We start from the raw sequence: 14,600 nt of genomic DNA, 5'->3' as shown, positions 1-14,600 counted from the left end.
GGGTTCTACCAGCATTAATCAATCTTCAGAGCATAACATTTTTCAGTTGTGGAAACAGACACAGGGGTTAAGTTATCATTGGCAGAGTCCATATTAGAACTTGGGACTTAGTCTGCAAGAATCTTGCTCAAAGCATTAGATGTGCCTTCACAGAGTGACTAGTATCCATGAGATAAAAAATCTTCCTCTCTTGTGACAGAAAAATCTCTCATATTAGCCTATTCCCAGTCTCCTAATCAAACCAAGTAGCAGAGAACCTTTGATCTAAATACAATGCTTTCACATCAATGTTCACTCTTTCTGACCCCATGCATTCAATTCTCTCACTCTCACTGGCTCGATATATTAGGTCAACACTGGTTCAAAACAGTCTACATATTGTGACAACCCTTCTTCAACTTACCTTCATTTTTATCAAGTTAGTTGGAGTTGTTCTATCCAAAACCCAAATGTTTTGTTTTATACTTTTCCTCTACTAAATGTTAAGGGCTTTACATTGTTAAGCATCTGGCAAAAGATGATTACATATCATTAAGTCTCTTATTTTGCAGAAACATGAGTGAGCTCAGGGCAGCTATTAACATATGCCAAGTTAAAACAGCACCATTCAGCAAGAACTACATTTGAAAACATTTTAAATGTTCAAAAAGAAGAAAAAAATATATTTATCTATTTAATTAATACATTTATTTATTTAATTTAACAGAAATGGCTTTTTGTTTAACATCTGTACCAATGTTCTTTAGTTTCTGAAACTTCCTATCCTCCTTGGCTGGAGAGAATGAAGGTGAGATTTTGAGCTAAATCTTCATACCAGTTATAAGTAAGTCTTATAGTTTAGTATTCAAAACTGTATAGACCAGACTATGAAGCTACACGGATTTACACCAGCTGAAGAGATGGTCCTGAGTCGGCAAATATGTAAGCAGTCATGACCCCAAAAGTTCATTATTAGTGAAAGATATAGCCCTGGATTCCTCTAACTCTTCAAAAGATGGGTCACTGATTAATCAAAAGATTGGCTCATAACCCACCATTCATACTATGCACAATTGAATAATATCACAGTAGCAACTGCAGCAATTACTTAGATGAAAAGGTAACACCGGAAAAGAATTTAATGTATTTTTAACTTTCGTTTAATACATTTTAGCAGCTGGAAACGAGAAGAAGTCAGTATTATGTGACCAGCCAATTCTCAGAAGACCATCAGTAAGCACTCAGCAGGTCACCAAAGTCCACAGGCCTTCATTGGAGAACATCTGGTGTAGAGTAATGAAATGATGATTGAATATTCATGTACCTGCCCACCTAAATTTGTGTGACCAGTAATTCAGCTGTCATCTACATGGATAGATACCATTTCCTGCATAGCTCTGCCGATCCATAGTAGGCAGAACAAGTTCTACATCCCTTATGGTCTTAGTCACAAAGAAGTCACTACCATCTCTATAAACCTTCTTATTATGGTGTTTAAGAGTATGTTTGATGCTTCATAAAGTAAAACACCTACTTATGAATCTACTGAAGTGAATTTATTAAACATTAACCCCAGTTATTCTACAGTAGTCTATTAAAATCATCTTAGTTATATTCCTTCAAAAGTGTTCTAAATAATACAAGCATGTAACCAAGAATTATAAGCATGTGATTATAAAAATGGTTAAACATACATGTCACTACTCCTCTCTTCACATTGAGCCATAATTTGTTCTTGTTTACATTCACCCTACCCTCTTGCACAGACCCAAATTGAATTCATCCAACCGACATGAGGAGAGATGTTCAAAAATATTTATAAGAATTCAACCCAGAATCTATAACAAGCAAAGGACCATTGCTTTTTCCTTATGATCTGCCACATCAAATTGAATCCATTTCCTGTGCCCTGCTTGCAAGTATGCTTCATATTCTTAAAGTGTGCAGTCTACAATCATATTTTATTTCACTTGGAACAAAAGAAATTGACTGTTATTTTAGTTTTAATATCATGGAAAGGTTAGTCTTTTAAGACCCATTCCAGTTTGTAAAACTAACATAAAGAAATGGAAAGCATAGATAAGATTATCCTTGCAGCTGGGCATTAAAAGAAAACCAAACATGGGGATACTACCTCTTTATCAATTGTCTATACTGCCATTATATCATCTGTGATTATGATTCTTGTGAACTTGATGTTGCTTTTGATTCTATAAGGAAGGCACTCATCCTACAGTGATGGGCAGCAGCATAATATTATAGGTAACTGGAAAGTTAGCTCTGATTTGCCATTATACCAACCTGTATATTTTAAGTTATGTCTACACGGTAAACTTAAATCCCAGTGGCAATATCCTCAAGCACACTGCAGTGCTCCAAGTAAGCTCCCCGTGTTGTTGTTTTGGAAAACGTGACATTGACAAGTATAGCAAACATAGCAAAGGTAAGATGCTAGATTTTACCAGCTCTAAGTTGAGACAGCCTGCCCAACTTATCAGTGTCTTCACAAATCTGTGGTGTAAAATCTGTTGGTAAAAACAGATATGTTGGTAAAATCTTATTAATACAATATGACTGTGCAATACATTAGGTAGAACTACTAACTGAAAATCACAGGTATAAATTAGTTCCAGTTTCTAATAAGACTTGCAGTATCCTTTACAAAGACTAGGAAAGGTTAGGGAAAGCAATTCATGGGACCTTGACTCAAAAAACCCCACTGCCAGTTGATTCCAAATGTTTGTATAAATATTGTGCTTCTATGTTTACCACCATACGCCACACCAACAATCACTTCTAGGTCTATGATAACAAGAACTCCTGTAACTGGCCAGTTAAATTCCTTGTCACTTCATATATCAGATTTGGCTGATCAAAAGGCACTCTGATGGTCAATGAGTTGAAAGAAAATAAACAACAACTAATACAGTTTGCTTATTTCACATTTTGCTTAATATCACACTATGTTTTACAAACTGAGTCTGAAGCTATAGGCTGCCTGCAGCTTGTAAACATCACCATCACATATCTGCAACAAACTGCAGTGCCGATATCAGCAACTAGTTATCCTTTCTGACTAACAGATTCAGTGAGCACTTGTGTATGCTAGCGTGTCTTGAAGACAAGCACCAACTAGTATGGTGTTCATTAAATAAAACCTTTTTTTTTTTTTTAATAAAACTTATTTTTTCAGCTCAGGGCCTGAGGCACCTATTCATCACTTATCTTCTCCCAAAGTCCTGAACAACGATGCATAGAGAAAAACATTCTCTCTTTTCCACTTCAGAAAGGTTCTGGTGACTGGGAGGGAAGGAAGGAAGGGTCCAGTATGGACCTACACGTCACCAACCAGTTTAACCCATTTCATTTTCCTGCATTTGGCATGTTAATAAAGGTCATCACAACATTACTTTCTAACATTATGTTTTTCACCGTACCTGAAAATGGCGTTCAAAGTTTCCATCTAATTAAATATATCTTGGCATTTTTCCCTTCTTTTTTCCACTCTACTTATTCCTGCTCCTTAGACAAGGGCTGTCCAACTTCTAAGTGGCTGGGGGGCTGCATGCCATGTGATCCACACCAGCATTACCCACACTAGTGAGAGGCATGGGCCCCCAGGCCACCCTGCCACCACCGAATGTACCACACAAGCAGGCACCCCCATCTCAGTTCCCTCACTGTATCACGCATGAGCTTCTCTGGCACCATGGGCTGCACCCCCCTGTACCATTGGGAGGGAACAAGAAGTGAAAGCTGAGGGAGGGAGAGCCTAGAGACTCTGGCTGCATCAGCGGCAGAGCAATAAAGGGAGTTGTGGCCAGGTAGGAGCTTGGTGGCTGCACATTAACCCTTCACAGGCCGCATGTGGCCTGTAGGCTGCCTGTTGGAGAGCCCTGCCTTAGAGAATGAGATAAATCCAAATTATTCCTGTAATTTTCTTCTGACTCTTTACTAGGAGACCCCATGGGACTTTGACTCAAAAAATACACAGCCCAATGATCTCAAATGTGTGTATAAATGTTGCATTTCCATACGCCATACACCACACCAGCAGTCACTGGGCCTATGATAACAAGAACTCCCATAACTCTGGGAAGTTAAACTTCTTGTCACTTCATATACCAGATTTGGCTGGTCAAGAGTTTTTCACCACAATATATGAATACCAAAAGCAAATTTCTTCTTTAAGAAAACAAGCTACAGACCACTTTTTGTGCAGCACTCTGCTGCTCCAACACATGTCTGCGTTTCAGCAATAGCTATGATTTCATCACGTCTCGCAGCCTACCAACACCTAGAGAATGTTTTTTATAATTCTCGCCATCCCAATCAAAACATGTGACATCACTTTTCCAACACGTGTAAAAATGGTGTCTCTCTTTTCTATACATAGGATTAAATTACTTCATTAATCACATGGAAACCAAACCACAGGGCTTGGTGGGAAGGTCAGACCAGAAGCAGGAGTTACTGTTATCTGAAAAGCGGAATTTTTTTTTTTAACTTTCTTATCTCCTTGGTAGATTTTTCTTCCTCCCGCCCCTCCCCACTCCTTTTCTTCAGGCTTATGTCTGGTTTTTAGTGTTTTTAGGTGTCTGGGGAATTTCTAGGGTTTTTTTCATCTAACCTCAGCTTCATGGGTCTCTTCTACTATACATACATTTGCCTGCAATTTACTATGAACATTATCTCCCTCTCTCTCTCTTACACACACTTGTTTCTTCTTCCTCCCATTGTCACCCCAACTCTCTCAACTTGTCCACCTTCAAAAGTTTTCATCTTCTGTCCTGTCTTCTCCCTCCAAACCAGTCTCAAAGCATTCCTTCTTTCCTTCATTGTCTGGCCCCGACCTTGCCCTATCTTGCTCTCCCTACTTCCCCCTTTTTCTGAACACAGGGACTATAAAGGAGATAAAAGTAAATCAGCCTCATGTGGGAATTCCCTAGTTCAAGCCTGGTATACGCTGCCCACCGACGAGTCTCTCGTGCAGGGACACACTGGACCAGAATGCCTGGAGTCTCTAAGCCATGTCCTCCAAAGCACCCCAGAATCCTGGAAGCACAACAGGGGCCTCTTCACCCTCCTTGCTTTGACTGCCCTTCATGAGGTCCAACACAGTAACAGGGCCCTTCTAGCTGGCTCCTTCTCTGGCTATGTCATAGCTCTGCTACTGTTTCTCCTGTTTTGCTAGGAGGGAGAAAGCCCCCACAATATTAAGTCATCCTTGTTCCTTGAGCAAGTATGGTTTGATCTACACTGCCTTCCCTGCCCAAGACTTCATCTCTAGCATTTGCCACCTGTTATCATAGAGATGACAAATAGAAGGAAAGCTCAGCAAAAGGAAAGCAGCAGGAGTTAAACTGGCCTTGCAGGAGGGACATATCATGCACGCTGCCCTGCAAAGCAGATGGTTACTGAGGTGGTTTCCCTAGATGCCACATACATTTGGGGGTCACGGTCCTAGCATGCTTCTCCCTCTTCCACAGGGTTAACTGTTTGTTCAGCTAGTTTGCTGTTCCACTTTCTCTGCCAAAAGAGCAAACAGGAGCAGCAGCTTTCCTTGCCCTCTCCAAAAACCTGAAACAGCAGAGAAATATGCTAAAGGAAAAACTTCTTTAGGGAGACTGGAGGCTGCAGTTAGAGAAAGAACATAATAAGCCAGGAGCAGACCTTAGATCAGGAGTGGGCAAAATATTGCCCATGAGCTGGATCAGAGGGTCTTTATCCAGCCCGCAGCGGGTCCCTCAGTCCTGCCTGGACCAGGCACCGCCTACCCGTGGCACATCCTGTTGCACCCTGGGCACACAGTGAGGCTGGGGTGGCTCTGTAGCTGAACTGTCTTTCTAGGCAGCCCAGGCAGAAGTGGCTCCTTCCACCTGCTGCCACTGCTGGCCCCAGCCCTGCGGTACTGGTGGGGACCCACGCGCACAGTCCCAGGGGAGGGTGGCTGGGGGATGTGCATGGGGGGGTGAAGGTGCTTGTTTGTGGTGGGGTGTGTGTGTGTGGGAGGCAGTGAGTGGGGCTCCCCCCAGAGGCATACCCCTCACCCCTCCACACCCCCACAATATGTAAGACCTCATTTTGAGGTATTATGCAATCATTTCTATATATGCAATGCAAACACACACAAATCAGGACAAAAATATTTTTTTTAAATAAAATTAAAATATGTTACAGGCAGCTCCCACTTAATGCTGTTTCACTTAGCACTATTTCACTATAATGCTCACTTAAAATCCATATCTGATTCCACTTAGCGCTCAGTGAGTTTCATTATAAGAGTCATGGGCATTGAGCAGGGAGCATACATTAGCACCACAGTGCATCAGTGGTGCACAGACTCATTGTGCAATTTAGCCCGCCCACACCTGGGCCCGGTGTGATGGGTCTATGACTTGCAATATGACTCACACTGGGGGAGCCCTAGACACCATGCCCCACCCCCACCACCCAGAGTGACCGCGACTGTGGCCGTGAACACGCCCCTGCCCACCACCTGCCATGTAGGGGACCAATAGCACCGCCTCCAAAACCCAGGCTCAGGCAGGTGGCAACAGCACAGCACCGGCCAAGCTAGCCCTGAGCTACCAGGTGCTCACATCACTGTTGCTGGGCACCCTAGTAATGAATTATATTTATTTACATTATTTCCTATGAAAAAATGGGTTTTGCCCAACACTGTTGCGCTTAACGCTTGGTTTTTCAGGAACCAATTAAGAGCACTATCCAGGGGTTGCCTGAATTGTCTGTTTGATTTTTAGTATATAATTTGGGGGGTTTTCTGGTTGCAAGAGGGCAAACCCCTTCCCAAAAGGAGTATTTCCAGGGACTAGCAGAGGAACTTCCGGTGGCAAGGGTCGGGGCGGAATTCTTGGTCCCAAGGTGGCAGCCAGGGGGTGGGGCACCTGTCAAGGGGTGGGACTACCCTTGTGGCCCTCAACAGTTCATTAAAACTCGTTAAGCAGCCCTGCAACTGAAATAATTGCCTGCCCCTGCCTTAGATCACAACCCTGGGGATCACTACATCTAACTTCTATCCAGAACTACCCTATATATCTGAACTTTTGTCAAAAGTACCACAAAACTCAATGCTGATTTTTAAAATGGGATGGTTAGCACAAGGGTTCCCTTTAGTGCTCAAAGTCAATTATGATGCAACACTTACAGGCTCAGAATATTGCTCTTTAAAAGTGGGTTTAGCAACTGGCAGACTGGGTGAAGCCAAGTAGGTTCAAAATGATTGATGGCTGTTTGTGAAGATTTTAAGCATTCTCTTCCAACTTGGACACTCCAATGCAAGTAACAACAGGGCAACATACTTGAGAAACTCAATGTGCTTACACTGTTGTAAAATTGGCAGTAGTAATACCATACTTACATAAATACAGATGACTTCCGAATAATGAAAGTATATGGAAAGTTTATTTACAGGAAGGATGTAGACAAACTGAAGCGAGTACAGCAAAGAGCAACAAAAATAGTTAGGGGGCTAGGGCACATGACTTCTGAGGAGAGGCTGAGGGAACTGGGCTTCTGTGAGAAGACAAGACTGAGTGGGATTTAAAAGCAATCTTGAAGGGTGGTGTAAAAGAGGATGAAACTAGACTGATCTCAGTGATGGCAGATGACAGAACAAGGAACAATGATCTGAAGTTGCAGCAAGGAAAATTTAGGTTAGATATTAGGAAGAACTTTCACACTAGCAGGGTAGTAAAGCACTAGAACAGGTTACTCAGGAGAGGAGGTGGACTCTCCATCCTTAGGGGTTAAGACCCAGCTAGACAATGTCTTGGCTAGGATGATCTAGTTGGGGATGGTCCTAGTTTGAGCAGGGGGTTGAACTAGATGACCTCCTGAGGTCCCTTCCAATCCTAATTTTCTGTGACTCATAATTAGCTTCCATTGCTATGCTGATTTGACAGTAGTTTAATGACAGCCAGTGCATTTAATGAGGTTTCATAGAATCATAAAAGTAAGGTAGGAAGGGACCTTGTAGATCTTCAGGTCCGACCCCCTACCTGGGCAGGAAGAAAACTGGGCTCAAATGACACCAGCCAGGTAGGCATCAAGCCGCTTCTTAAAGACCCCCAGGGTAGGAGCCAGCACCACTTCCCTTGGAAGTTGGTTCCAGATCCTAGCTGCCCTGACTGTGAAGTAGTTCTTACGGATGTCTAATCTAAACCTACTCTCCAGCAACTTGTGGCCGTTATTCCTTGTTATCCCGGGGGGCGCTAGGGGAAACAAGGTCTCCCCAAAACCCTTCTGGTGCCCCGTAGTGAGTTTATAGACGGACACCAGGTCCCCCCTCAGCCTCCTCTTGTGAAGGCTGAACAGGTTCAGGTCCCGTAGCCTCTCATTGTAGGGTCTGCCCTGCTGTCCCCGGATCATGCGGGTGGCCCTCCTCTGGACCCTCTCAGTGTTGTCCACATCCCTCTTGAAGTGGGGTGCCCAGAACTGGATACAGTTTCCTTGCATGTGAAGAGAAGGTGATTTTTCCCCCATCACAACTGGAGTGTAAAACCTCATCTTGCATTCAAGTAAATATGGTAAGTCTGGGAAACAACTTCCCCTCTCCCAACTGATTCAAAACTAATTAATGCACAGACTGCACATGTACACAAGATGCTACTGCGCAGTGGTTACCGCACATTTATTTAGTACTTGTATAAACAAGTACTAAACAAATGCACAGTAGCCAGAGTTACTGCATAGTAGCACTAGCACGTGCCTTTTAAGTGATGCTATTGCACAGTAGCATCTTGACACAGTTTTTTCCATATAACACTATTGCTCAGTAGTGCCAGGCTCCTGATCAGTCAGTGTCTCATGTAGACATGCCTTTTGTGTCTGGTTTTACTCCTGCTGCTGATTTGTAACTTTCAGAAATTCTTTTCATTAACTTAACAGGAGAAAACTAGATGTGAACTACGCCCTTCTGAGGAACCCATCACCATCTTATCTAGATACTAAAACTAGCTTAGCAATTCTGTCAGTGCCAATAGTCACCTATGGCTCAACAGCATGACCTTCACCCTGACCCTATAAAATGGTTCTGAACATACCCTTGTGCATCAGTTCATCCTGCCCATCTGCAGCTCTCGGGAGCTGTTGCTGGTTATTTTTTTCCAGATATTGAGGCTACTGTTTTTACAAAACTAAGTAAGTATCATAAAAAGTAACCCTGATCTTAAATATTTTTTCCAAAGGTAAATTAGGTAAAATATTACAGCGCTACATTGGTTTTACTTTGACCCATGGCAAACTGAACACCTATTTCATGCAAGATGGAGAGTGTGGGAATGTTGTTTTTTCGTTTTGTTTTGTTTTTTCATAAAATGAAGGAAAGGGCAGATTCTCCAAGGCTTGTACTTATGAGTAGTGTTGTTCCTCTTCAAGGTTCTGTTCCATTTTTTTCATTTCTAAGTACTATTCAACATAAGTAACGATAGCACCATACGGCCTTTTCTCTTAAAAATATTCAGGCTGACTGTGTCTGGGCAACTAAAAGAAAGAAAAGGAACACAATGCTACCCACCCCAAGGCACTGCTGGTTGGAACAGTCAAGGGGAAAAAAAGAACATTTCACGAGAGTGAAAAACGGAACAGGTTGAGAGGAAGTAGAGAGCAGAACTAATCGCTAACAGTGAACATTAGTGAATGTTTTTATTGTGTGGAAAAAGCCAAAAAGTACACACACAGTGAGAGCTTCCAGTGCAACAGTCACTTGGAAGCAGACAAACATGATTTTCAGACACAGGAACACTGACCCTATTCCATTCACATTGAAGAAAACAGCAAAACTCCTACTGGTTTCAATGGAAGCAAAGTTGGATCAGGGCTAATAGTTTCATAGTTGGTAGGGTTGGAAGGGACCTGAGCAGATCATCAAGTCTGACCCCCTGCCATGGGCAGGAAAGAATGCTGGGGTCAAACGACCCCGGCTAGGTGTTCATCCTGCCTCCTTTTGAATACCTCCAGGGTAGAAGCGAGCAACACTTCCCTTGGAAGCTGGTTCCAGATCCTAGCCGCCCTGACTGTGAAGTAGTGCCTCCTGATATCTAGCCTGAATCTACTCTCCATCAATTTATGGCCGTTATTCCTTGTTACTCCCAGTAGTGCTTGGGGGAACAGGGGTCTCCCATTGGCCAGTTTATAGACAGCCTCCCACTGCCTGCTGGTCTCCCTTGGCCAGTTTATAGATGGCCACCAGATCCCCTCTCACCCTTCTCTTGTGGAGGCTGAACAGGTTCAGGTCCCATAGCCTCTCCTTGTAGGGCCTGCCCTGCTGCCCTCTGATCATGCGGGTGACCCTCCTCTGGACCCTCTCAATGTTGTCCACATCCCTCCTGAAGTATGGCACCTAGAACTGGACGCAGTACTCCAACTGCAGCCTAACCAATGTCATATAGAGGGGGAGGATCACCTCATTGGACCTGCTTGTGATGCATTTGTGGATAAGCACATCTAAAAACCCAATCTGAAATATCCATAAGAATCTGAAATATCAGTAAGAACTACTTCACAGTTAGGGTGGCTAGGATCTAGAACCAACTTCCAAGGGAAGTGGTGCTGGCTCCTACCCTGGGGGTCTTTAAGAAGAGGCTTGAGGCCTACCTGGCTGGGGTCATTTGAGCCCAGTTTTCCTGCTGCCCAGGCAGGGGGTCGAACTTGAAGATCTACAAGGTTCCTTCTGACCCTACTTCTATGATGTGTAAAAATGCCAAAGAACTAAGCCCAGTGAGAGCTTTGCCTCAGACAAGTGAGTGGACCCTATACATTTTCATATAGGTTGGACAGTGTATAAGGAAACCCACACATGAGCACATGCACACAACATTTTTAAACCGGTACCAGCACCATGTGACAAATCAGATGGAAACTGATGGCCCCTAATCTCTTTTTATACTCACGGGTTTGGGCTAAGGTTTATTTTTAAATTAAACTGATATACAGGCAAAACTGCTAAAGCCAAGTCAGAAGGACAAGGTACTACCTTCTGGATGGAGAAGTCAAACAGTCATGGCAGTCTACATGAAACTGCAGACCGTACTCCAAGACATCTGCCTTTAAGCTTTTCATTGCTTTTTCATGAGACCAAGCAAAAATTAGTAACACTCCTTCTTTGAGATAAACAAAATTACTCTAATTAGTGCACTAAATGTTCTCCTAAATTATGTTCTTGATTACACTGTTGAAAATCTGGACTAAATCTTTCAAGTCAGTGGAGTTAGTTTAGATTTACAATGCCACAATATAACTAACAGTAGAATTAAGCCCTTTGTAGTTGATTTAAAAACGTATAAGCATGTAAGAAATTAACCTGTGAGACAAAGGAGCTGATGATTTATGGCCCAATTGCACACTTATGTATAAGCTTAGCTTTCCTCTTGTTAATCAGTCTATACTCACTTAAGTACAATTAAGTCTGTGCTGAAGTGCTTTCAGGATCTGGGTTTGAACATTCCAAACAGAATACCAAAGAATACTTGCGAGTCTGAACTATGAAGCTTTCTCTCATGGTCAAGAATTAATCTATGTCAATGGATTAAAAAATCCAGAATTGCAATAAAGAAACAAACTGACTTAATAAAGAAATTCAGTGAGTGCGAACACTTAGAATGAGGTATTTTCCTCTTTAAAAAGAGGGAAACCCTAAAAATTAACTGCATTCAGTCATCTAAATATAATAACCTGCACTTCTGTATTAGCAGCTTGCTAGTAACATAAAGTAAGGTTATCTGTAATAGAAAATGCAGATCAGCTGTTCAACTATTAACTAAAAAATCCTCACAACTCCTCTAGAAAGAGTCAGAAATGTGGGGTTCAATATACAGCAGTACTAAATATTTTATCTTGGAAACAAGGTGCTACAAAAGAGTCCTGATTAACATTTCATTGCAAAAGATGCACCACTTTACTAAAGGCCTTAAAAATCTACATTTAAATGGAATACAAAAAAAAGTGTTACACAAAAGCATCCTCTAGGCATTCACTTTTAAAAGAAGTAGGTTAAAGGTTTGATTTATATAGACTTTAAAAGAGGTTATGCATTGCCTTTGTCACATCAGAGTTTAACAGTGTAGTTTCACCTCAGCTTCAGATTTATGAACTGGATGAAGACAATACTGTTTCTGAAGTGTAAAACCAGGTTAAAAAAAAAAAAAAACATTGGTATGTATAAATGCTAACCGCCAACATTTGGGGTGTTCTTTACTTTTCTGCCCAAGTCCCTAGAAAACTAAACATATGCTCTATATTTTTAAGTAAAGTGTATGTGAATGTTTGTGCATTAGTGTGTATATTTACTAGATTGATCTGTTACCCCATTGTTATATAATCAGAGTGGAAAAAGCATGAACACCCTTTTACCCAAAGGAGCCTGGTTAGTGCTATATTGCTGGCATAAGGACTTACTGATCTCCACTGGTGCAAACGGAGACTTTTATTAGTAATGTTTAGGATTGTGAATCCAAAAAAAAGATGACAAAGCCGGCAGGGAAATACATAGCACCTGAGCGAGGGACTAACATTAGAGGGATGGGGGTGAGGAGGGAAGCGCAACTAGGTTACAGGAGATACAATGTTAGCCAACTAAGCGGGGGGGGGGGGAAGAGGAGGGAGGGGGTTCGCGATGGTGAGAGAGAAAGAAGATAGTGTGTATCCAAATCTTTGCATAAACCATACTGTTTGAATTTTCCAATCACCCCACTGTAAATCACCCATCTGCTAATAATTCTCAGATCATGCAAAAAAAGCCCCCAAAAAACAAGCATACAAACACTAAGGCAGGAAAACACAAAAAAGGTAAAAATCAGCATTTTCCAATCATGGGTTTCATGGCTAAGACAACGCAAAAGGAACTTAGATGATAGTCAGTTTCTATGGAATGCCAATGTATTCAAACTGGAGGCCCATTTCCTTGTCTAATTCCCAGTGTTTATACAAGGAACTGGTAAGAGACACTAAGAGCAAAGACATCAATCCACCAGAGAGAAGAAAAATATAGTAAATGCAAAACATATAATAATGAAAACATATTAGTCTAAATGTTGAGTTGCTCCGAATTATTTATTTTCAGCAGTCATTAAGGGCTTTTCCCCTCTGCTACCAGGAGTAGGGAGGAAACATCCATGCCACGGACTATGTCCTCTGTCAATCTCTAATTCCACTCTTCCAGTTGTGATTTTACAGACCATGGGACAGCCCTGAAACCACTTATGCCTGCAGGATTCCTATCTGAGCAACAGCACCTATTTTTCTAATTGTGCTAGATTCACAACTCAGAACTATCTATGGGATGAAATGTACCCCATCCATTTCATAGGAAAAAGAGCAAAAAGGAGTTTCTAGAGGAAGAGATTAACCCACATGGTTAGACAAGGAGCAAGCTAGTTTTGATTGTTAAATAGCACTCTGTGACAATATGTTACCATCAGATCTGTATAAGCACAAATTCAGTTCCCATGCCCTGCTCTTCTTCCATTATCCACCTCACTCCTAAATTTCTGCTTCATACCACCCCAATCATATCTGGCATCTAGTTAATGTGGTCATGCTTGGTCATGTTAACTTCATATTCTCCTTCCCTCTACACAAGACAAACTTAGTGCTGAAAGCTTTCACAGCCCCAGTGTCTACACCTAGATAGCACTCTCATGGTTTGCCAACATACACATTATTCTTACCTCTAAAAACTCAGTATCAAAAATGGTTTTACATATTATTATTAATATAAAAAGTCCTGTCAAAATCCATACAATGCCCCAATCTTTAATAAAGATCAGGGATATGAGCACCTGATGTATTATTACCAACATAACTTGCACTAGTTTTGCATAATATGTTACATCAATGTTCAGAATAGATAGATGACCAGCTCTTGGGAGGCAGCTGCCCACAGTAGATGCTACTGCAGCACTTCACCATAAGGGAGCAAAGTAATGGGATGCATGGAGCAAACATCTACTCTGGAATGAAACTAAACAAGCCTGTGAACCAGTGTAATCTACACCGGTGTATAGTCACTCTTTACTTTCCAAATGGTAGCTTTACACTGGAGTAGAATAATTTACATCCACATGATGATTTGTCGTATATCTGTTGCACACCAATACTGGTGCAAAATTGTTATGAGTTTGCACCCTCTAAAATTCAATCAAACAGGACAGCTATATCTAGTACCCAACAGCAAGGTGTCAATATAACCCTGAGAGCAATTCTTGATCTATAATTAAACAAATAGATAGCGGGCCTAAGTTATAACTGCATTAGTCCAGTCTTACAGCATTGTAAGTACACTGTTTTTTATAGAGTAACACCAAGTTAAAACTGGTATCAAGTGCAGTCGTATATCAGAGCAAATATCTAGGAGAAAATCCATTTATGCATTCACTTGCCATTTGTCCATGTATTTCACATGTGCTGTAAACATGAGTTCTTGTATTCACAAATAAATCTGCTCAAAAATACTGGTAATCAAAATATTAAGGCAGCTCCTTGAAAATACAGTCTGAAACAGCTTCAGAATCCTCATAAATCTAAGCTAATACACCTAACTCTGAACTGTGATACTCCTACTACCCCAATCATGGGGCTCTCTAAAGCAATGTAATAATGTG

General features: G+C 41.7%; 1 protein-coding gene across 11 annotated transcripts in view; it reads right to left on the bottom strand.

Moving 5' to 3' along the window:
* GLI3 (GLI family zinc finger 3) overlaps positions 1–14,600 on the bottom strand; it is a 287,546-nt gene that overhangs the window by 236,192 nt on the left and 36,754 nt on the right. For 7 of the 11 annotated variants that reach the window (XM_059728658.1, XM_059728650.1, XM_059728651.1 and 4 more), the window contains one exon: positions 2,442–2,504. The exons of the other annotated variants lie outside the window; for them this stretch is intronic. In XM_059728658.1, coding sequence (XP_059584641.1) covers positions 2,442–2,504 — 63 coding nt within the window. The remainder of the gene's footprint in view (positions 1–2,441; positions 2,505–14,600) is intronic. 11 annotated transcript variants of the gene reach the window in all.

This window comes from Alligator mississippiensis, chromosome 5, assembly GCF_030867095.1.
Source record: "Alligator mississippiensis isolate rAllMis1 chromosome 5, rAllMis1, whole genome shotgun sequence".
In the NCBI taxonomy this organism is placed as follows: Eukaryota; Metazoa; Chordata; order Crocodylia; family Alligatoridae; genus Alligator; species Alligator mississippiensis.
The sequence above is the reverse complement of the archived record's forward strand: the minus strand, read 5'-3'. Positions and strand labels throughout refer to the sequence as shown.